General features: G+C 46.4%; 1 protein-coding gene across 1 annotated transcript in view; it reads left to right on the top strand.

The window, feature by feature from the left end:
- Lama1 (laminin subunit alpha 1) overlaps window positions 1-22,537 on the top strand; it is a 117,224-nt gene that overhangs the window by 41,372 nt on the left and 53,315 nt on the right. Inside the window, exons 6-18 of the mRNA XM_021643485.2 lie at window positions 1,587-1,676; window positions 2,581-2,698; window positions 4,110-4,288; window positions 4,889-4,994; window positions 5,806-5,966; window positions 7,032-7,172; window positions 8,479-8,652; window positions 10,340-10,441; window positions 10,755-10,966; window positions 12,318-12,429; window positions 15,516-15,626; window positions 19,948-20,075; window positions 21,795-21,881. Coding sequence (XP_021499160.1) covers window positions 1,587-1,676; window positions 2,581-2,698; window positions 4,110-4,288; window positions 4,889-4,994; window positions 5,806-5,966; window positions 7,032-7,172; window positions 8,479-8,652; window positions 10,340-10,441; window positions 10,755-10,966; window positions 12,318-12,429; window positions 15,516-15,626; window positions 19,948-20,075; window positions 21,795-21,881 — 1,721 coding nt within the window. The remainder of the gene's footprint in view (window positions 1-1,586; window positions 1,677-2,580; window positions 2,699-4,109; window positions 4,289-4,888; window positions 4,995-5,805; window positions 5,967-7,031; window positions 7,173-8,478; window positions 8,653-10,339; window positions 10,442-10,754; window positions 10,967-12,317; window positions 12,430-15,515; window positions 15,627-19,947; window positions 20,076-21,794; window positions 21,882-22,537) is intronic.

The raw sequence follows: 22,537 nt of genomic DNA, 5'->3' as shown, positions 1-22,537 counted from the left end.
CTGTAGTCTCTCAAAAAAATACTTGCTTTTCCTGGGATGTCCAAAGATGTTCTTTTATCTTTTCTTCTAGCAGCTTTAAGGTTCTAGCTCTTGCATTGATAATCCATTTCAAATTAACGTTTGTGTTTGGCATGAGATTCTTCCTTGTGTCAGCATGTGATGCCGTAGAGCCAAGTGTCAGAAGTAATTGATGTTCTTCCTGTGAGCCATTCTGATGCTGTTGTCGGACCCTCCTTCCCTTTATTACTCTGAGTCTGCTTCTGGAGCCCCACCATCCCATCGATGCATTGCTCTAACCTTGTGCTAATAACAAGCATCTGATCACTGCAGCTTCGTGCTAAATCTCATGCTCAGGGACTGTACCCATCCAGGTTGTTTTGACTGTTACTGAGTCCTTTCGTTCTATTTTAAATCTTTATTTCTGTGTACTTTCATGTTTCTGTGTAAATGTATTCTGCATGTATGTGCCCCCACACACACCCCGGGGCATAGTGTCCCTTGGAGCTGGAGTTACAGACATTTGTGGCCTGCCCAGCGTGAGCGCAGGTAGCCTAAGTCTGCTCCTCTGGAAGAACAGGAAGTACTCTCAAGCACGTCTGTCTAGCACCCTTTATATTTTCTTTAAAAATATTAGAATCAGTTCACTTCTACCCAAAGATAAAAACACTTGCTAAGATTTCCATTAAGATTCCATTCTTTAGATCAATATAGGAAGAATTCTGGAAGACATTTGAACAATATTGAGTCATCTAGTCACGGACTGCATGGTACTCTGTACATAAGAGGCTCTGCATTAGGCCCCCTTGGCGATGCTTTATTGTTTATTAGTAAAGCTGTTATCCAGAGATGCAGGAAGAAATCAAAGACACGCAGCATGCGTGTGTAGCAGTGACTCTCCCGCCATTTGTAGCTGGCACGATCATGAGCCCAGATAATCTATAAAACAACTGCTAGAAATAGTGACTGAGGCTCGCAGTGCAGTAACGCAAAGTCCATCAATGAAAGTAAAGCATGTTTCTGTCTAATGGCAATGAACAGTGGAAAACAAAATCGAAAAGAAAATCTGTTAACTCGAAGAAGCAAAAGTATGAAGCTGTGGTGCAAAGCAGCTTCAAAGAAAAGGCACGTTATTGTGTTTTTGTGGTGGCATGCGCACTAGACTAAGTTGGCACCCAGGAATCTACATGTAGATAATGATGCACCATCCTTCCTGTACGTATTGTGCTCCCCTTAGCAACCCTACAAAGCTGAGCATGGTGAATCATGAAGATGAGCATTAGGCTTATGGCAAAACCACAATGAAAAATTCTCTCAGACTCTCGTAGGTCCTGTGGATAAGCTGATTTGAGCATGAATGGTTTGAACTGAGTACCAAGGCTCTTTGTGTGTGAAATAAAAATTTAAGCATGCATGTAATTAAGTTTAGAGTACCAAAAGCCAAACCAAACCAAACCAAAACAAAACAAAACAAAAACCCTCATGAGCCAAGGTGGGATATTTGTGGTGTGTCATCATTTACTTTGCACAAAAATAAAGGGGTTTTTAACTCCTGTTTGTCATGATCTTTTTTTTTTTTTTTTCCGTAGTACTACTATTCAATCAAAGACATTTCCGTTGGAGGGATGTGTATTTGCTACGGCCATGCTAGCAGCTGCCCATGGGATGAAGAAACAAAGGTTAGTTCTAGTGTTTTATAGTGACTGAAGCCTCAACCTAGAAGTTAGAGCTGCAGCGTTTTTCCTGTCCCTAGTCAAAGCAGACAGTAAAAGGCGTCAAACCAAGTTAAAAATTTAAAAATGTGGACAACTTGATTGGCTTTGGTTCTAGCAATATCATTTTGCTTCGGTTGAAGGGCACATTTCTGATTAAGCCCCTACTGCGTTGTTGGTAGGAAGACATCCGGGACAACTCCACGATCTTCCGTATTCCGATTAGAGTCAGGCAAATGACATGTGCTGAGATAAAGTCTGTTTGCTGTTGCTAGGATCCCCTTCTTTCCATTATTGTGGGGACTAAATCAAGAAAAAAATAGGTTTTGTTGGATGGAATACTAAGTAAACAATGGGATATGACTCTTCAAAACACTTATTTACATCCAGCCTTTGGAGTTCGGTACCCACTGAATAGTTTACTTCTTGTTAATTACAGCTGTTCAATCTCTGCACGGCTCAGGGCTGAACTCGGGGTCCTGTGCGTACGGCGCGAGCATTCCGCCAGCGAGACACACCCTCAGCCCACATTATTCTATATCAAAATCATTTCTAACATTAATTTATTTATTCTGGGGGACATGCCACATTGCACGTGTAGAAGTCAGAGAGCAATTTATGGACCCAAGTCTGTCCTTCTTTCCTGTGGCTCTCGGGTCGTCAGGCTTGGGGACAAGTGCTCTCACTGGCCGAGCAGGCTCACCTGCCCATTTCTATTTTTGAAAGCACATCGATAACATCGTATGGCCCCAGCTCTTCCACCGTAAAGAGCATGTTGATCGCACATGATCACTTTTCCCCTCAGATAGAGTAAAGAAAGAAACACAGGCCAAGTTTCGAACCTTCGTCTCCCTTCCCTGTTTTTGTTTAGCAACTGCAGTGTCGGTGTGAGCACAACACGTGTGGGGAGAGCTGCGACAGGTGCTGCCCTGGCTACCATCAGCAGCCCTGGAAGCCCGGAACCATTTCGTCGGGTAACGAGTGTGAGGGTGAGTACACGTTGAGCCTAGCGATCCTTCGAAGGCCCCTGCTTCGTCTATGCTTGAGCTCGTGGCCTCGTGATTATCACGTGCAGCACTCTGACTTGTTTTCCAGCGTCTCTAACGATGCCCAAAGCTGCACTACATCACCTTGGTGACATGTAAGAGCTGAAGGTGTCACTGTGGATTCACGGGTTTCACTGAGTTTCTCTTCCCATGTGTTTGAGGTTGAAATGAGTTAATTGATTATAGTATTGAACCTGTGGGGGTCCGCCATGCGAGGATCTGCTCTATGTCTAATGATGTCCCCAGCTAGAGTTACCTGGGTTGCTGAGATGCTTCTGCAGGTAAAGGTGTTGGCCACCAAACCCAATGACCCGAGTTGGCACTCTGGGGTCCACATGGCGGGAGGCAAGAGCCAGCTCCCGTAAGTTGTCTTTTGATCTCCACCTTCTAATGCACACACAAATATATTTTAATAAAAATACAGTTTAAAAATCACTGTATTCACTCCCTCTTCCCCACTCTTTATTTCTTAGTACTTTTTTTCTGAGAGTTTATGGTTTATGTCAATACATCCCTATTTTCAATGTTTCTCCCATGGGAAATAGCATAATCATGTATGCTGTTCTACAGAATTGCTTTTTCAAAAGCCACTACTTAAAAAAAAAATGTAGCTTTCCCCCATGTCTGTGTGTGTCTTGCCTGCTTATACGTCTGTATATTACTTGCCTACCTAGTGTCCAGATGTGGGGTTCCGAGAACTGGAATTACAAATGTTTGTGAGCTGCCATGTGGGTGCTGGGGAGTGAATCCGCAGAGCATCCAGTGCTCTTAACTTCTGAACAATCTCTCCATCCCCCCAGAGTTGCTCTTTAATGTTAGACCTGGGCCTCTAGTTTACTGGACGGGCATTCGGTGCCCCTACCCCGACCCAGACCCACACTCCAAGCCTACTGAATCACTTGTTCAAGAAGAATCTCCTGTAGTGCAGGAGAGGTCAGCCTCAGCCTCTGAACTCTTGAGATTACACCTGTGCATTGCCATGCCCACCCAGTCCATCTAATTATTTGGATGGCATTTCCTCCAGAATATTGTCTGTATATGTGAAGAAAGTGTTTATTCATTTAATGGAAATGGGTGTTTTACTTGCATGTAGCCTATGCCCGGTATCCAAGGAAGCAAAAAGAGGGCATCAGATCCCCTGGAACTGGTGTTAAGGGTGGGTGCCGGAAGCTGAAGGCTGGACCTGTGGAAGAACAGCCAGCGTTCTTAACCACTGAGCCACCTCTCCAGCCCTGTATTTTATGGAATTATTTCTGCTAGAATTTTAAAACACGGACATTTACTTCATGAAATAAGGGCTTTCTTTAGATAGGACACGTCGTGTGTTAACTGAGATATCAAAATATTTTCCCAGAATGCAACTGTCACAATAAAGCCAAAGACTGTTACTACGACGAGACTGTTGCAAAGGAGAAGCGAAGCCTGAACGCAGCCGGGCAGTACAGTGGGGGAGGGGTTTGTGTCAGCTGCTCGCAGAACACCACAGGCGTCAACTGTGAAACGTGTGTTGACCGATATTACAGACCTCACAAGGTAAGTGTGCTTTCTCCCCACAGCCGAACTCCACGGCCTCCAGGGTGGAGAACACGCCTCCTTAAGTCTTGGCCTCTATTCTGAAGGATGGCGTCCTGTCTTTCGTTTTAGCGTTCTTCAGATTTTTATCTTCTACACCGGCTTGCTTTGTCGCTTAAAGTGGGACTATGCATGTATTGTTTTTTAACTTGGACTGGGGTCCTGCGAGCTATGTGATTGGGGATAATTCTGACTATAAATATGCGGATCCAGCTAATAAGTAAAGGGGCCATACCTTGGCCATAGACTTCATCCACTCAACCCTCAATTGACTTGATATGTAGCTGAACCCTTTCAGCAGCTTGTTCGTTGACAGGGCTCTGCTACAGAGTAAAAGATGGCAGAGTGGGAGGGGGACAGTGGAAACAGGAAAAGATGACAGCTTGCTGATGATGCTAAACACTGTCACCATCAAAAAGATGTTTAGAGCCTCTTCCATACAATCACTGTGACAGTCTCCCCTGGAATGGGTCACCCATGCCTCGTGGTTGGTTGTGGTTATTATTTCAAACCATGCCTCGGTGTCTGGTGTGGTCACCTGGGACACCTCCTGCCTTTCAGGTTTCTCCTTACAAGGACCAGCCTTGCCGCCCCTGTGACTGTGACCCTGCGGGGTCTCTGAGTTCTGTCTGTATCAAGGATGACCTCCATGCTGACTTAGCCAACGGTGAGAACGTGTGTGAGGTTGATCCAGGGTGTACGTGTGGACTGTTTGTGTTGGATAGAGTTGTTACCAGGATGGAGACATTTGAGGATTTGAGCCTGTGTTGAGTTTTTTGTTCACCAAATATTTATCATCTTCTACGTGAAATTGAGCCGTCTAACTTGTGTGGGCTTTTGTGGGTCGCTTCATTCTCTTACTCTGGCTCCAGGAGGCTCATGTTGTTGTGTGGGAGTGATATTTGTTTAACTACACCACATTTTATAGATTTAGGCACTGATTACTTGGTGAGTGGATACATATAAAACCTGATATTTCGATGCACTGAGTGAATCTAAAACATTGATTGCAGCTGTGATGCGCCCATTCACTCATGCTTAGTGAATAAACCTTGGGTCGTTTGCACCTTCCAGCTATTATGAATAACATGAATGCTCTGAGCATTCATGTGCAGTTAGTTTTGTGGCTGTGTGTTGTATTTTACTCTTGGATCGGGAATGGAGTTGCAGTATGGCATGGCAGCTCTACCTGTGGGTTTTAATTTCTCTCTCTTTACACCAGCACTGTAGCAAACTGTGGCCCACAGGCCAGATCTGCATCCTGTTTTATTTGAGCCAAGAGAGCTGAGGGCATTTGCATAGGTAACATTTGCATATGTATAGCTCATAGCTAGAGCATTGAGAGTGCATTGTTTAGTTAGTTTTACCTGAAATTCTGCGCAAAGAGGTTGCAATTTGTACTCCTTGGTCCTGTGCAGGAAGTTTGCTTTAAGCTCCAGAAGTTCACACCTAATCACTGCTGCTGTTTTCTCCCCCAGGGAAGTGGCCAGGTCAGTGTTCATGTAAGGAAGGTTATGCAGGAGACAAATGTGACCGCTGCCAGTTTGGCTACCGGGGTTTCCCAAATTGCGTCCCGTGTGACTGCAGCACTTCCGGCAGCGTGAATGATGACCCGTGCACAGAGCCGTGCCTTTGTAAGGTCAGTGTGGAAGGCAGAGAAGCTCGGAGTCTCTTCTGGGGTCCTCTGTGCCGCTGGCTCAGATAACCGAGTATTGCGCAGAACAGGGAAGTTTAACAGGAGAAGCAGCATGTCACAGCAAGCAAGCAGTTCTGTGCCCTTGGACTTAGATGGGCACCTGGCTTCCTCTTTTGTGGTGCCTTTGGGTAATGGCCATGTATTCCCGAGGCGTTTCTGTGACTTCTTAGATGAAGCCCAACAGTACATGCCGTTTCCCTGGCATTGGCTTAATTCTATGGCATTGTCTTCCATCGCTGTGTTTGGAGCAGAACCAGGTAAATACTGAATTGCCCCGAACTCTAATGAAATGCAGATCTGTTATCTTGAATTTCCCTTGAAAGAAAATTGTATAATCATAGAAATGCATACATGTGGTGCCCGAGAGGGTCTTGTTTGGTCATATGATATTAATAACCATTGCCCCGGAATGCTTGAGATTTCCTGTTTGTACCTTGTGTCTTATTCCCATGAAAGCAGAGTCCTTAGCCTCTGTTACAGGAGACCGAAAATAAGCTTGAACATTAACAAGCAAAACAAATAGTTATATAGCCCTCTTTAAGTCTTAAAATGTTTGGATAAGCAAGGCATGGTGTATATGTCTGTAATCCCAGTTCTGGGATGCCTGGAGGGGCCTGAGAAGTGGAAGCCAGCCGGCCTGGGCTACACAGGAAGACCCTGTCTCAAATAACAGCAACAGCAAAAACTAAGACCAAGCAAAATGCAAATATAAGTCAATGAACAAATAGCTCTGATTCAATGAAAGATTTAAAAGAAAACAATTTATTTCAATGTACTGAGCAAGCTCTAACATCTGGGACTTTGCTCTTGGTTACAGAACTGGGCGAGTTGTTGCAGGCTCTCTGTTCATAAATATTAACAGCTTGAGCTTTCCTACATTCTCTGGATACTTATTTAACTGTGTACTTATCACCTGTTTTTGGACCTCTCCTTATCAATGCCATGCACATGTCATTTTCTTCTGGATACACTGGCCTCACCAGCTAATCCTCTTCTTATAACTTACAGAAAAATGTCGCGGGGAAGAACTGTGATCGCTGCAAGCCGGGATTCTATAACTTGAAGGAAAGAAACCCCCAGGGCTGCTCCGAGTGCTTCTGTTTCGGCGTCTCTGATGTCTGCGACAGCCTCACGTGGTCCGTTACTCAGGTGGGAGACCCTGCGTCCTGGTTCACAAGCGGGTCATGGAGGCTGTCTGCAGCCATGTTAGGAAGCCAGGAGGCCAGCTGTCGCTAAACCCTGCTCTTCCATTTAGGGAGACCAAGGCTCCATCCAGGGCAGCCCACTCCTAAAAGCGGTGTTATGTTTTCGTTGTAATTCATGTGTGTATTGTCATATTACATTTTCTAATAAAAATCATTAGCCAGAATGGTGCTGTAGAATATGCCCTGTTTCCATTTCTCCTGTAGGACCTACTTGGGGGTCATGGAAACTTTTCATTTTGGAGTGGGAAGCATTTCAGTGATGGGAGTGGCTGTCACAGAATTATGAGGACAGGCAGGGTTTGAGTTGTGCAGAGTTCTGGAGCAGTAAGTTTGCAGGGTTCAGTGTCTGATGATCTGAGGTTAGGGAGGGGCTTCTAGGCCCTGGCTTACCCACCACTGACCATTCTCATTACACCGATGGGGGATGGGGGGGCGGGGGACGACTCTTATCACATCTGGCCACATGGCACATGGGCAGTATAGGGTCTGGGGTTTTTATGCATTTTTCATCCTTTGGCTATAAAGCAGAACCACCAAAGGAAGGATGGTCAGAGATAGGAAGACATTTAAACCATGACATTTATGAGTACCTTGTAGGTAAGATGCTGCGGAACAGAAGCATTTTAAATTTTATTTTTTTGATACATATTCACTCATGTCTTCCATATATCCTATCCATATAACCTGAACACAGGCTTTGTGCAATGTTTTGAGTGCATCTGTTTTATGACTCAAGTGATGTCAGGTGTAAAGGTTTCCATGTCATCCTGGATTTGGGGACTTTTTAGATTAGGGATATTGAACCCATGTTAGTTTTGTTTTTTTGTCTGTGCTTAGTAGAAATCTAAAATACAAGGCCTGGTGTGATGGCACACACCTTTAATCCCAGCATTCAGGTGGCAGAGGCAGAGGCAGGCAGATCTCTGTAAGTTTGAAGCCAGCCTGATCTATGTAGTGAATTTTAGGCCAGCCGGAGCTACATAGTGAGACCCTGTCTCAAATAAAACAAAAAACTCTAAAATATGTCACCTTCACCTCCAAGTTTGTGCTTCTTCCATTGTGTGTAACAGCTGTGGGTTTGAGGTGTTCGACCTGTGCTCAGCTTTCCCCGACCCTAGCGGGAAGTCCTTCCCTGTTGCTTCAGACACCACAGTCCTACTAGCTCTGTCTGGCACGTAAACTAACCCGCTTGGTGAAATCTAAGGTGACCTTTATGCCACATTCTAAAATTCTTAATTTTTCTTTTAAAGGTGACCAATATGTCAGGGTGGCTGGTCACTGACTTGGTCAGCCCTAATAAGATCCGGTCTCAGCAGGACGCCCTGGGCGGGCGCCGTCAGGTCAGCATCAACAACACAGCAGTCATGCAGAGGCTGACGTCCACATATTACTGGGCAGCTCCCGAGGCCTATCTCGGAAACAAGGTGAGCGTGATCTCAGGGCGGGAGCCTTCAGCCAGAAATCTCAGAGAGCATTAAGGACTCGAAGCAGACTTGCCGGCCATGAGTTCACTAGTGCTTGCGGCCTTTATGCACACTTTGTTCACCGCTAGATCTCTCTAATCCTTGCTGGACTTTATATTACCACTTCCCATCGTCCTCTGCTCTTCTGCATCCGGTTTCTAAAGTGTATGTCCCGTGGCTCTCTTCCCATCATTGTGACCGGCTTTATTCTTTATTCCTCTGGGTCCTTGAATAACTCAGACCTTCTATGGAGTGTCAGCTGCATTTCTACTTTGCCTGGTTTTCAGTGGACTCTGCAAGTAGCCAGTGGCCAGTGGAGGAAACCCAGAGAAAGGCTTCTCCAGTGGAGTGGCTGCTCTGCCCCTGTCCCCAAGTCAAGACAAGCTCATGTGAGATCACAGGTGGCCAGAATAATGCCTATTTTAAGTTAAAGAAAATGCAAAACAATAGTCTGCATTGTTGGTTGTCCAGAGGGCTGGTTTCTAAGACTGAACCTTCCTATCACTGGTGTCTGGTTTCCACACACCGGTTAATGATGCTCTGCTCTCCAGATTCTGAGAGAAAAATAAAGTAAATACAGCCTCAGGGACCTGTTTAAATAACTCTGGTTTGATTTAAAGTGACCCTGTACCTTCATAATAAATAACCTTATAGTTTGATAAGCTTTGTAGTTAATTTTATTACTATATATTTAATATGTATATACATATGTGTGTGTGTATAACTGTGTCTGTTTGCCTATCTGTTTGGGGAGTAGGCTCTTGCTGTGTATCCCTGGCTGGCCTTGCATTTGCACTCCTGCCTCAGACTCCTGAGTTCCAGAAGTATACGCGGGCACTCACACATGTGGCCTGGCTTGTATATTATAATGTGTTATATGCTCTGTTTATAGGGTATTATCATCAGAGAGCTTTTCAAAAGTATTTGTGAGGTTTCGTGATTGTACCATTGCAGTCTGTATTTTGAATTCCCCAAGAAGAACAGACATTAGTGACTCCCACTATACATTAACAAGCATCCCTTGTAACACATTAATGGGAAAAACACTTGGAGAGTGTCCTTTAAATGACATATGTAATACGCTTGGCAACAAAATGAGAAGGTGCATTTAAGTAAAATAAATATGGCCTCCAAGATGGCTCAGAGGGTAAGGTGCTTGCTGCCAAGTCTACCGTCAGTTAATCCCTAGGATCCATGGGGTAAAAGGAGAGATCCATGTTTCACAAGATGTCCTCAGAGTTCCACACCCATGCCACAGTATATACACCCATACACAGTAGATGCGATAAAATTCTTTTAATGGATGTGATCATGATGAAGAAATCCTTGACACTTGCAGCTCTCTCTCTCTCTCTCTCTCTTTCTCTCTCTCTCTCTCTCTCTCTCACACACACACACACACACACACTTGAATATTTATCTTGGGGACTCAGAGATGTATTATAAACGGTCCTTCTGCAAATGTCAAGGATTTCTTCATCATGATCATATCCGTGGAACGGCATCTGATATGCCTTGAGTGTGAATTTCCTCCTTCGTGGCCATCAGGATGGTCCGTGACCTGGATGCAGCTGGGTGGGTCCGGCACTGGTTTCCCGTGACTCCGATTGTGGTGTCCCTGGTCCTCACCCTCACTTTCCTCTTCCAGTTGACAGCATTCGGCGGGTTCCTGAAATACACAGTGTCTTACGACATCCCGGTGGAGACGGCGGACAGTGACCTCACGTCTCATGACGATGTTATCATCAAGGTGACTGATCTGCATTGGCTTGCTGTAGGACTGGAGGTCTGGTGGGGTGGCACACATGCGAACACACATTCGTGTGTGTGTGTGTGTGTGTGTGTGTGTGTGCGTGTCATCCCTGCACAGCTGCACAAACGCACTCAAAAGAAAAGAGAGTGCGGTTAACTGCCCCTCCTCTGGGTAGGGAGACTCCAGATGGGGTCATGGACTCCATCACGTGTTTCCCGGAAGAACTTGATTGGTAGATGTAGAATTTGATTTCAAGTTTGGGGCACTAAACTGCATGACATATGTGTTTCCTCTCGGTTTTAAATGCTAGGGAAATGGGCTCACAGTCAGCACACAGGCTGAGGGCCTGTCCCTGCAACCCTATGAGGAGCATTTCAATGTGGTGAGACTTGTGCCCGAGAACTTCCGGGACTTTAATACCAGAAAGGCGATTGACCGCGACCATCTCATGACCGTCCTGGCCAATGTGACACATCTCTTGATCAGAGCCAACTATAATTCTGCTAAAATGGCTCTCTATAGGTATGTCCTGAAAGGAAGGGAACTAATGGAGTGGGTAGAGGCTTTTAGGGTGAGCGTAAATCACTGGCTGGGGGGCTAAGGTGCTGGGGGCGCCGTATTGCATGAGGAGGAATTCCATGTGCGTGCTGGACATGACCTTAGTTTGTTAGTTACATAAGAAGTGCAATCCTGTCTTTAGTGTTAGTATGAAGACAAGTTAGTATGAAGTCTGGTAGGAAACAGATATTCAGAAACCTCCAAGTGCAGAGCTTCCAGCAATGGTTATATTGCTTCCCCGCCCCTTCTCTCCTTTAACCTCCCCTTCTCTCCCTCTCTCCCTCTCTCCCTTCATTCCTCTGATGCTGTTGGCCTTATGTCATACCCACTGTTCTTCCCCTCCTGTAATGGCATCTTCTCCTGGGATCATATGGGTGGCCTGAGAGGGAAAGCAAGGCGGGAATAGCCAGGGGTGATGAGACCTCAGGCTGCTGTGAGCTCCACAGGAACAGACTCTTGGGAGGCAGGCTTCACTGAGACAGCTCATTTAATTCAGGAGAACAAAGGCTATTTAATTAAACCTTTGAGGAGTGGATAGAGGCTGGGTGAGTGTATATCACTGCCTGGGCCAAGGTGCTGGGGACGCCTTATTTGCATGAGGAGGAATTCCAGGTGCTTGCTGGACATGACCTTATAAGGAGAGAGGAAGGTTAACCTGTAACCCGTCTGCCAGGCTACGTGACCACCTCAAGGGTAGCAGAGGTGGGGGTCATAAGGCTGCGTGTGCCAGGACATGCAGGCCCAGGGTAGAGAGGGAGGAATCCTACTCCTACTGGTCTCGGGACGAGATTTTTCAGGGTTTGAACATGCTTCGACCTCACTCTTGCTCCACGTTAGCCTCCCTCATCTCATGGCTCCTCGGGCCCTATAGCCTTATTTTTGCAGTTACCTGAGTTACTGAGTCCATTCTTGGTCATTGGATGCCCTTGACAAGGTCAGTGTGCGGAGACCAAGTGTCATTGGATGCTGCTAAAATAAGCCTGGTAGAACCCAGGAGAGGATTGTCTCTGTATTCGTGATGAGGCAATCCCTGTGAGTTGCTTTCCTTTCACCCCAAGTAGGTGGTCAGAGCTTTCCCTCAGCAGCCTATGGGCTGAGGCACTCCTGGTCAACAACTGTCGATCATCCCCAGAGAATAAAGATGGCTGCCAGAGAATAAAGATGGCTGCCAGAGTACCTAGTGGAGAGTCCCTCCATACACACAAGCACCACTGGGCTCGTAGCACTGTATACCTTGTAGGAGCCTATCTTTAGTAACGCGTGAGAGGTCTTTTGCAAGCATGAGATCTATATAATGACCCTTGTCTGTTTGCAGGCTGGATTCTGTCTCTCTGGACATAGCAAGCCCAAATGCTATAGACCTGGCAGTAGCTACTGATGTGGAACACTGCGAATGTCCCCAAGGCTACACGGGGACCTCCTGTGAGGTACTGCTGACCTCTGCTGGTCTTCTCCTTTCTCTAGTTTCCTACCAGGAAAAGTGTGCTGAAGGGGATGTGAAGATCTGAACTTAAACTATAGAAAACTCCCACATGGCTGAGATTTTATTGAATTATGAAACTCTTGGGCATTGTATTGTTTTAAAGAATGCATCTTGGTTTTGCAAAGGACCCGAGTTCAATTCTTAGCGCCCACGTCAGGCAGCTCATAACTGCCTGTAACTCCAGGTCCAGGGGGAGCTTATCTCTGGCCTCTGCCAGCACCTGCACTCGTATGTGCACACACATACACACACAGACACATGTACACACACATACAGACACATGCACACACACATGCAGAACACACCTCTCTCTCTCACATACACACATACGTATAGATACTGTCTCTCCCATAGGTTGGGAAATTAAAAGGCAGTAAAATTCCATAGCGTAGCATTGTATCTACAGTTCAGATTTGGTCATATTGGGTTTGGCCTCACTCCATAGTTAACCACCATGTACACAGTCATGCCTCCCACAAGGCTGTGGTTCGCGATCCTTGTGAGCATTGAGCTGGCTGTGCTTTCTTCATGATCACTTCACAAAGAGACAACTTACTCACTTTTATCGGTCTGCTGTAATTAGCAAAGGTGGCCTAAGAGTTTATTTAAGTACTCATATTTTAAATATTTTTGCAAGGGTGTTGTTTCTTTTGTATTTGGAACCAATGAACACTTTTATACCGGAAGCATGAAGTTTTTAAAGCTTACCTAAAGTGTTCTGGGTCTAAGCGCTCTGTGGATAAGTGATGTTAAAGCAACCAGAGTCTGTAGGCTATGGAATAGAAGACCAGGGGATCCTACATGCAGAGGCCAAGCCATCGAGGCTGGGAGAGATCAGCTGCTGGTAGCCTCCTTCCAAGTTCACTGGGCTTCGGGGACGGGGCGGGGGTAGGGCTGATGTACACAGGCTCACACAGACACGAGGGGCTTAATCCAGCCATGCCTCAGTAGCTCTGAGGAACTGGTCCCAGGATCCGTGGAGACTCTTCCAACCTGCTAATTGTTTATAGAGGGTTTAAGCGGTAGAATATTTTCATACAACCCAAGCATGTCATTTTTGTCTACTTTATATCGCACTAAATTACTAATAAAACCTAGAACAATGTAAAGTGCCATTTAAAGCGTTGTTAAAGTATATTGTTCAAGGGATAAGGGCCAGAAAGATGTGTTTGTATGAGATGTGTTTCCATAATACATTCCTTCACTGCTGTCTGAGTGTGTGACTGTGTCCCCGAGGACATGCAGCAGCCAGTTGTATGCCTTTTCCAGTGTTTTTACCCAGCAGGAGAGTTCATTCTTTTACCAAAGCTCTCACTCTGAAACTGCCATCAGGCTGATACCTGTAGAAATGGATTTCCCCGCAGCAGTTTTAGCTGCTTGGCCATGGGCTGACACTCGCTAAGGGTGACCAGTTGGATGTGGGCATGAGGGCGCCTCCATGAGGTCTGTGTGAATGCCCGCATTTATTATTTGTGTACTTTAAAAACTTTTGCTTGGGCCTGGTTGCACAGGTACTTAGGAGGCTAAGGCAGGAGGACTGCAAATTCAGAATTTTTTTCAGGAAAGTTATCAAGACTCTGTCTGAAAATAAAACATAGAAAAGAGGCTTGGAATATAGTTCAGTGGTAGTGCGTATACATGCAGTGAACCCTACGTTCAATCCAGAGTATGCATGTATCTATGCATGTATGATAAAAAACAAAACAAAACAAAAACCTATTGTCTAAAGATACCTGTTTTGAAAGCTAATTACCTGGCTTTGACACACAGACAGACACACACACACACAGAGTGAGCTGGCTTTGACAAGCCCTTGGCAGTTAGATGTGACACGGTCTTGGAACTGGGTGCAGCTGCCTTTGAGTTCTCCCAAGGATACAGCAGGTGCTGCTAACTCCCGTGGCCTGTATTTGCTGTCTATAAAGCAGAGGTGCTGTTCTCGGGGGATGCCTTGAGAGCTGAGCGCACCACTGTGCGGAAGCCCCTGTCCCCTGCAAGCAGGGACAGAGAGTACCCTTGGACGTCCACATGGCCTCTCTGGCTTGAACCCACAGTAGGTCACTTTGTTCAGTTAAACTGACACACTGACCCAGACCTGCCCTTGAACACATTCATTGTTTGAAAGCAACCTTTAATGATTTGCACCGCGGGGTGGGGGGTAATGAGAGAAAAGAAATCCTCTAACGAAGTGGTTCTCAACTGGTGAGTTCCGACGCCTTTGGAGGTCAAATGGTCTCCTCACAGGGGCTGCCTAAGACCGCCTACATACCGGATATTTTTATTATAATTCATTACAGTACAAAATTACAGTTATGAAGTGGCAACGAAAATAATTTTACGGTTGGGGGTTGCCACCACCTGAGGAACTGTATTAAAGGGCCACAGCATCAGTTAGGTTGAGGACCACTGCCCTAGCAGAAAACTGACTAGACGGGAGTCCATTGGTGGTGGTTGGCGCGCAGAGTAGCGGTGTCTGTAAAGGCCTCGTGGCGATCCACAAGGCCTTTAAGACTCCGTGTGCAAGATTCCTCTTCACAGGGAAACATGTAGGACCTTTACCTCGTAGGTCTCCAAGGCTGGTTATGTGCAGAGCAGAATAACGTTCTGCTCGTTCCCTCCCGCCGGGCTTCCCCCCAGCGTCTTAGTGTGGCCAGCAGGTTGAGGACATGCGCCTAGTGGGTCTCACAGCTGCCTACACATCATCCAAATGTGTATTTCCAGAAATATGTACTCAATATGCGAAGTGTGTGTGAACCGTACTCCTCCCCTGAGCACGTTAGATAGTTGCTGCACAGCTCAGTAAGTTTCCTCCAAGCACTGGGTCGCACACTCGAAGTGGGTGTGTTTTTGGGACATGGACGTGCTATCCCGATTAAAACGTTTAGAAGTTAGGAAGGAGGAGTGCTTCCCTGCTTGTGGGAAATGGAGGGGTTCGCTCTTCGGGTGCATTGGAAACACACGGGTTGCATGATCCCCACATGGAGCCACGTTTCAGGAGCCCTGACGCAGACCAGCCCTCTTCTCTTGCAGTCCTGCCTCCCCGGCTACTACCGGGTGGATGGGATACTCTTCGGAGGAATCTGTCAGCCCTGCGAGTGCCACGGCCACGCGTCCGAGTGTGACATTCACGGAATTTGCTCTGTGAGTTTACTGCTGACCTTGTGTGTCTCTCACCCTACCTAACTTGCTTGCCGCCAACTGCTGTGGTCAGCGGCTCCCTAACTCAGGTCCGACTGGGTAGACGCCAAATTCAAGTCCTTGTCTTCAGAGAACCCTGCCTTTTCTTTAACCCGCTTCACATATTGTTTTCCTGGGATGAGTTGAGCATCTTTGATCTAAAAATCCAAATTCTTGAACTTGTTGACCTGAGACTAAAATTCCTGTGTGTCTGTGCTTTCAGGCTATGTGTATAAGGCAAACCAGAACATAAATTAATTATGTTATGTTTAGAATTAGGTCTCATCCCTAGGGTACCACTAGACTGTCTGTCTGTCTGTCTTCTATCTATCTATCTATCTATGTAAATACTAAATCCTACAAAATTTAAAAATCCAAGGTATAAGCAGAATAACAAAACATGATAAAATCACATTATACCATATGTATATTTATAGTTAGTTAAAGCTAAGCGCCACAAACAAGAGCCCCTTTCATGGCCGATGTAAGTTGGAACAAGGCTTTGTGAATGTGCTGTTAATCTTGGGCCTGAAGTTCAGGGCCGGCATAGGGTAACACTTGCTAAGTTCAGCCAGGAATTCCTTGGGCCCTTCGGCCTTTAAGGAGGCCACCCTCGCCCTTTGTGTTCGGATAGATTCACTGCTCATGGACTGTGAATGTGAGTACTAATAGCCTGTGCCCTATTGTCTGGGCCAGGAAGCCCTGGCCCCATACTCTCTAATAAAAAAAGATTGATGGAGTCACAGGACTAACAAAGACTAATCCTCAGGCCCCTGGAAAAGAAGACCTGGAGCCCGATGTCCCGGGTCGTCTGCTTTCTCATCGTGCATTGTTCTGTTTGTGGTCATGTCCTGTGCATGTTTTGCTGGATGCTAAGCATCCACGGCAACTGCATGAAGTATCGCCTGCTGACTCAGTCCTTCTGGGATGGCTTTCCTTCAGAGCCTGGCTGCAGGGGCCGGGTGGGGGGAGGCTGTCGCTCCTTCCACCTTTCTTCTGTCATGTGGTCTGCAAGGCCCCCTCCCTCCCAGGCCTCCTGCTGGTATTGAGGGAGGGTGGCATGCTGAGGGTGCACTTCTAGTGGGCAGCGTCATTACAGGAAGTCTTTGTGTGAAGATTTCTTGTGCTTCCGTAAATGTTCAGCTGTGTGTGAACTGTGCTCATCCACCAAGTACATTAGATACTGCAGGAACGGGTGCAGAATGAGCTGTGCGTATTTAGTGTGTCTGGTATGTCCTCTGTAATGCTCCCTTTATCATACATAATAATTTTTGGAGTTGTGAACATGTTTTAGAAACTGTTTTAGACTTCAGAGGGCAGCCACAGCACACTACAGAATCCCTTGGTGAACTTTACCTGCATCCCAACACTAAAAGCTCACATAACTGTGACATTGGTACCCATTCACTAAGCCATGTACTCTCGTCTCGTCCGCGTTTCTACTTCTGTCCATTCTCTTTTTTAGCATTAAAACGGAGAGTCCTCTGGCCTAGCAAAGCCTTCTGCAGTAGTTCACACTTTCTAGTGCTCTCCCAGCATGCCAGGCCCTCTACTGAACACTCTCAGCCACAGATTGTCTGATATGATGCTTCCCTGTGATTACACTGGGATATGAGGCTGGGAAATGATAAGCCTTCTCAGAGCTTCCAGGGAGCCATAACATCACTGTATCTAATTCTAGGGATGCCACCCTGAGCCACCCAGATAAGACGGTGTCCACCACATTACTATGTTTCCCCTTTAAACAGGTAGTGTTTAGTTTCAGGGTAAATGGGTGAGAATAAAGATAACTTACATGAGAGTTGAAGGAATACTGAAATCTTGCTTAAAAACAGGATTGTGTCTCTGCAATTGAGTTCTTGTCTTGGACCCTTATGTCTTTTCTCTTCCAATGAAAGAAGAGATTTCTTCTTGCACACTCTCACTCTCTGGCATCCAGAACTCCAGCAGCGTTGGCAGTTAGAGTGGCCCTACCTTAAATGAGACACGGAGACGCATGCTCCTTGGGCTTTTCAAGAAAATTGCTGAACGGTTTACCCAAATAGAGAGAGTTCCATCAGCCTCCACATTCCAGATGTGCGCTGACATAAAACACAACTCTTACTTCAAAGGAGATAAGAGAGAGTTTCTTCTGGAGCCAAATACTAGTGAGTGGTGGCCCAGGAATGCAGACTTAGGTTACCCCAAACCCATACTCCAGTGGGGTAATAAAAGTTTGTAAAGTAACAGAACAGTCTGATCTTAAGGCCCTTTTCAAATATGCTGGTGGGATCATTAGACAGGTTATAACAACATGGGGAAATTCTCTGCTCTGGGTCCCCAGATGCTATCTGCTGACATTCTTAGACGTTTGGTTGGCAGAAGCTAGTGACCTCTTAAGTTAATACACTTCAAAGGGTTTCACCTGCAAGTCACAAGGATGTCAGGTCAGATGTAGACGCTGGCAGGGAATGCTGTTAAAGGGGATGCAGGTAGCCCAAGATAAGCCATAATTAGGCTCTGGATCTGCAACATTCCAACCTTCCCACAGCCTCTGGAGTTCTTATCAGCTAAGCAGCCTTGCAGAAGGTTCCTTCTGCTCACACACGTTACAGAGGAGCATAATGCACTATTTTAAAGCTGCGTTTATTATGTACAACATGATTAGTACAGCCATGAAGTAGCCTCCTAGCAGGTCTCATTGCAGGTTTTTAAGGTATTTGGGTTAATGATCAAAGCCAAGGTCAGTGGGGATGAAAAGTAAAACCAGACTAAGATTGCTTTCCACAAATGCCTGAGAGCAACACAGATTTTGCCTGGAAACTCATTAGGAATCAGGCTCAGGCCCTATCTGAAATCCACATCTATAGCTCACTATGGTGGTCAGTGGCCACCTTTAAATTACGGCCCTCTGGCCTAGGATAACAACTCTGTTGTGGAATGGATGCAATACCAGGTGATTACACTGCTGCATTTAAGTTACTGGGATGTGCCAGAACAGGAATTACAGCAGTGTACATAGTGTAGAAGTGGAAATCCTATTCACATTGATGCATAAAAAATGGCCACGTTTATAAATAAAATGAGTGGCTGCAAAGGGACATCACCAACAAAGGAGACCCAACCCGTGCTAGCTTGGGACCCCAGTGCAACTGTCGTGATGAGAGGCTCAGGTGCCATGATAAAGAGGGAGAGAGGAATGGGAGGAGGCTTGCTTGGAAATGGCCCTGCAGCTCCTTGAAGATGCACTTGAGCAGATGGCCGGCCCTGCCCCTTCTGGGCCTCCTGCCTGCCTCACCAGCCATTCTCTGCTCTGCTTTATTGCATGCCTAGGATGGGGTGGGGCTTTTTTACTGCTTGTCTGGCTTGGGGTTGCCGACTTACTCGTTATGACTTAGGGTCTTCTGAGCTTCTGGACTTAGTGGGTTTGTAGATTTATCACCTTGTTTTAAATATCTTGAATTTGCAAATGATTTTAACCTTAACCCAAACTTATAGGAGCAAAGCTAGAAGTCCCAAAAGCCTGCCATTTACCCCAGTTCTTGAACTGTTGGTAGCGCCCACATTTGCTCTGTTCACCTCATATCTGTCTAACCATGCAGCTACCTGTCTAGCTAACCAGATCTCTGGTTAAACTAGGGAGTGCATTGAGTATACTAGGGCCAGTGTTTCTTAAATCCTTCAGTGTACATGCCCTGAAAACACATACTGTAGCCTTAGAGCAGTTTAGCGAAGTTAGCATTACCAAATCTGACATCAGTTTTTATGTTATGTCCATTGACACAGCTTTTCTTCCTAACTCTTCACTGGGGTCAAGTGTCGAATTATCATGTCTCTTTAAGAGTCTTTAACCTGAACTATTTCTACAATCCGATAAAAGTCACATTAAAAGCAGGCAAACAAAACCATCTGTGTGGGGGTCCCAGAGGTGACTCCCAGGTTAAGAACGGGTTTTGCTCTTACAGAGGATTAGGAACTCTTACAGAGTTTCTAGCAGGAGGTCTCACGGCCTTACCTGTAACTTCAACCTGACGCCTTCTTCTGATCTTTGTAGACACCTGCACACATGTGTGAATATCCTCTCCCTTCCCCCGCCCCCACATACATAGCAGCAATTAAAAATTTTTAAACCTGTCAGCCCAGAAACAGGTAACTCTTCCTTCTATCATTCAAGGTTCACTTGCGGTTCAACCCTCAGCCTTTCCTTGTCTTCCGTTTTAATGTGAACCTCAGCTTCTTAGGGGAGACATCTGAAAATCCTTTGAGGAAGCCTGAACTGACTCATCTCTTTATGCCCATGACCTAGGCATGTACACACAACACCACAGGGGACCACTGTGAGCAGTGCCTGCCTGGCTTTTACGGGACACCTTCACGTGGGACCCCAGGGGACTGCCAGCCTTGTGCCTGCCCTCTCTCCATTGACTCCAACAAGTAAGTCTTCACAGGAGTACATTTAGTGGTCATGGCAATGTATCGATGACTATAGTATTGTTCTGTGTTTCATGAGATCTGATCGGATGATCAGATTGTGAAAACGTGAAGCTAAAACTGTGCACCGAGTCAGCACGCATCCTACATGCCCGCTCAGACTGGAATAAATACACACTGCGTGCTTGCTTGGACTGGGTATCCAAGGAGGTGATCGGAATAGCAAGCTTGCACCCATGGCCGCTGGCTCCAGGGACTCAGTGCAGTTAAGATAGCAATGGAGGCCAGGCCACCCAATGGTGGGAGGGGGCTGTTTGAGGGGTGACTCTGGACAAGCTCTGGTGTCAGGAAAAGGGGACTCAGGAACCAGAGGAGACTGAGTGTGCCGAGGCGGACACCAGAAATACACACGCCCTGCTTGAGGAACTTCAAATGGTCCTGAAGCAGAAAGCAGGATGTGTGTTGAAGGAGATTCTTCAATAAAATCCTCATGTTTCATGTCACGGCATTTGAATTTTACAGGCCAGTGGTTTGCAATCAAATTTTCTTTCTCCTTCTCCTTCTCCCTTTCCGTACCTTCCCTTCCTTTTTCCTCCTTCCCTCTCCCTCTCCCCACCCCCATCTCATTGGTATTTTTCTCTACCTATCGCCAGTGAATTCCCTCCATAGGACTTTTTTGCTTGCAACCCTGGTATGTAGAACCATGCTTTTTTAGACTGTGCCACTGTCTATGAAAGTCTCGGAGCTGGGTACTGAGGGAGAAAAGCCATTTATTAGTTCATTCTAGAGGTTCAGGGACTGGCTGCCAGCCTCTTCTGAGAGCCTTGTGGTGATAGCATCACAGTGGTGGAATGTGTGTGAAAGAGACAGATCACATGACACAGAAAGGCAGATTCGGCACTGGCCTCACTCTTTGGTAACAGCTTTCTCTCTGAAGTAGTCTCATCGTTATGACCGTAATCCTTTCCAAAGACCCAGTGACCTAACTGCCACTTCTCAACACTACCACAGTGTGAAGCAAACTTTCTGAGTAGGAAGCTCTGAGGAGCACATTCAAGCCGTCTCCAGATGGTAGTAGAGTCAGGCCACTGCAGGACCTCAGCAAGCAGTGTGTGTGTGTGTGTGTCTGTCTGTCTGTCTGTGTGTTTATGTGTGTGTCTGTGTCTGTGTATATATGTGTATGTATTTGTGTCTGTGTGTTTATGTGTGTCTTGTGTTTATGTGTGTCTCTGTATCTGTGTCTTTCTGTGTATGTCTGCATGTATGTATTTGTGTCTGTTTGTGTGTGTGTGTGTGTGTCTGTCTGTCTTTGTGTGTGTGTGGAGGGGCTGTCTTCAGAGCTGGAAGGATCAGTGCTACGACCCACAGGAGAACAGGGAAGCTAATGTTCCCACGCATCCAAATAGGGTTCTTGGAGGAAGCGAGGTGAGATGGCCAGGGGGATGAAGTCTTTAGTACTTAGTAGAGGCGGGGTGAGGTGAGTGTGCGGGGAGGAGGAGGTGGCAGTGGGTGAGGAATGAATTATGGGCATGAAGGACAAAGGAGGCTGGCGGCTCAGCCAGGGTGTGCTGCGTGGTAGAGACATTGGACTCCGGGCTAAAGGTAGAGAGAGAACCCGTTGAACATTTGTTAGGATAGATGTGTCTGAAAATGAGCCTTTTAAGTATTTAGAAATGGGCAGCACCTGCTGGAAAGTCACGTTCATTTCAAATGTTTTGACAGTTTCAGCCCAACCTGCCACCTGACCGATGGACAGGAAGTGGTGTGTGACCAATGTGCCCCCGGTTACACAGGAGCCTGGTGTGAGAGGTACTGTGTAGCACCCCAGTCCCCAGCCTCACAGAGCAGTAGGAACGATATCTCAAAAACCCAGTACTGATTGTACGTCTTCTTCTTAAAAATCTTCAAATCTTCAGTGTTAGCCGACACATAACAATCGTCCACACCCTGTGGATACGGTGGGGTAATTCAATGCATGTTTCCAATGTGACGCTTGAAATATGTAGTTAAGTGTGGTCTTGGCGTCCCGGGGCATTCCCGTCATCTTATGAGATCGCAGAGAAAAGCAGGATGCCCATTGAGAGGACAGTGTCCCACCCCCTGGAGCACATCACTGTTCCCACAATAGGAGAGGGCAAGGAGGAGCCAGCAGTTATGGCTGTCATATGTCTAAGTGTTAAGTTATTTGCACAATAGTAAGGGCATCGGGTGGCCAGATTTAAGAGTCGTCTTCTGGTGCCCCAAAGCCAGTCTTGTCTTTTCCCATGCATAAGCCTTGGTGCCTGCCTCTGGTTCAGCCTGTCAAGAGCTGGGTGCTGTCCTCAGTGGCCAGGAGTAGCTCATAGCTGCACACCCTCTGGGTTCACACTCATTTTGGATCTGTGCCAGCCTCACAAGAGGCATGGAAGATTTGTGACAGTCTGGTTGGAGAGTCACCTCTCTTCCATTGCAAATCTTAAGGAAAA

The sequence above is a fragment of the Meriones unguiculatus genome, chromosome 15 (genome assembly GCF_030254825.1).
Source record: "Meriones unguiculatus strain TT.TT164.6M chromosome 15, Bangor_MerUng_6.1, whole genome shotgun sequence".
NCBI classification, from domain to species: Eukaryota; Metazoa; Chordata; class Mammalia; order Rodentia; family Muridae; genus Meriones; species Meriones unguiculatus.
Note: the sequence above shows the minus strand (reverse complement) of the source record. Positions and strands in the feature narration are given on the sequence as shown.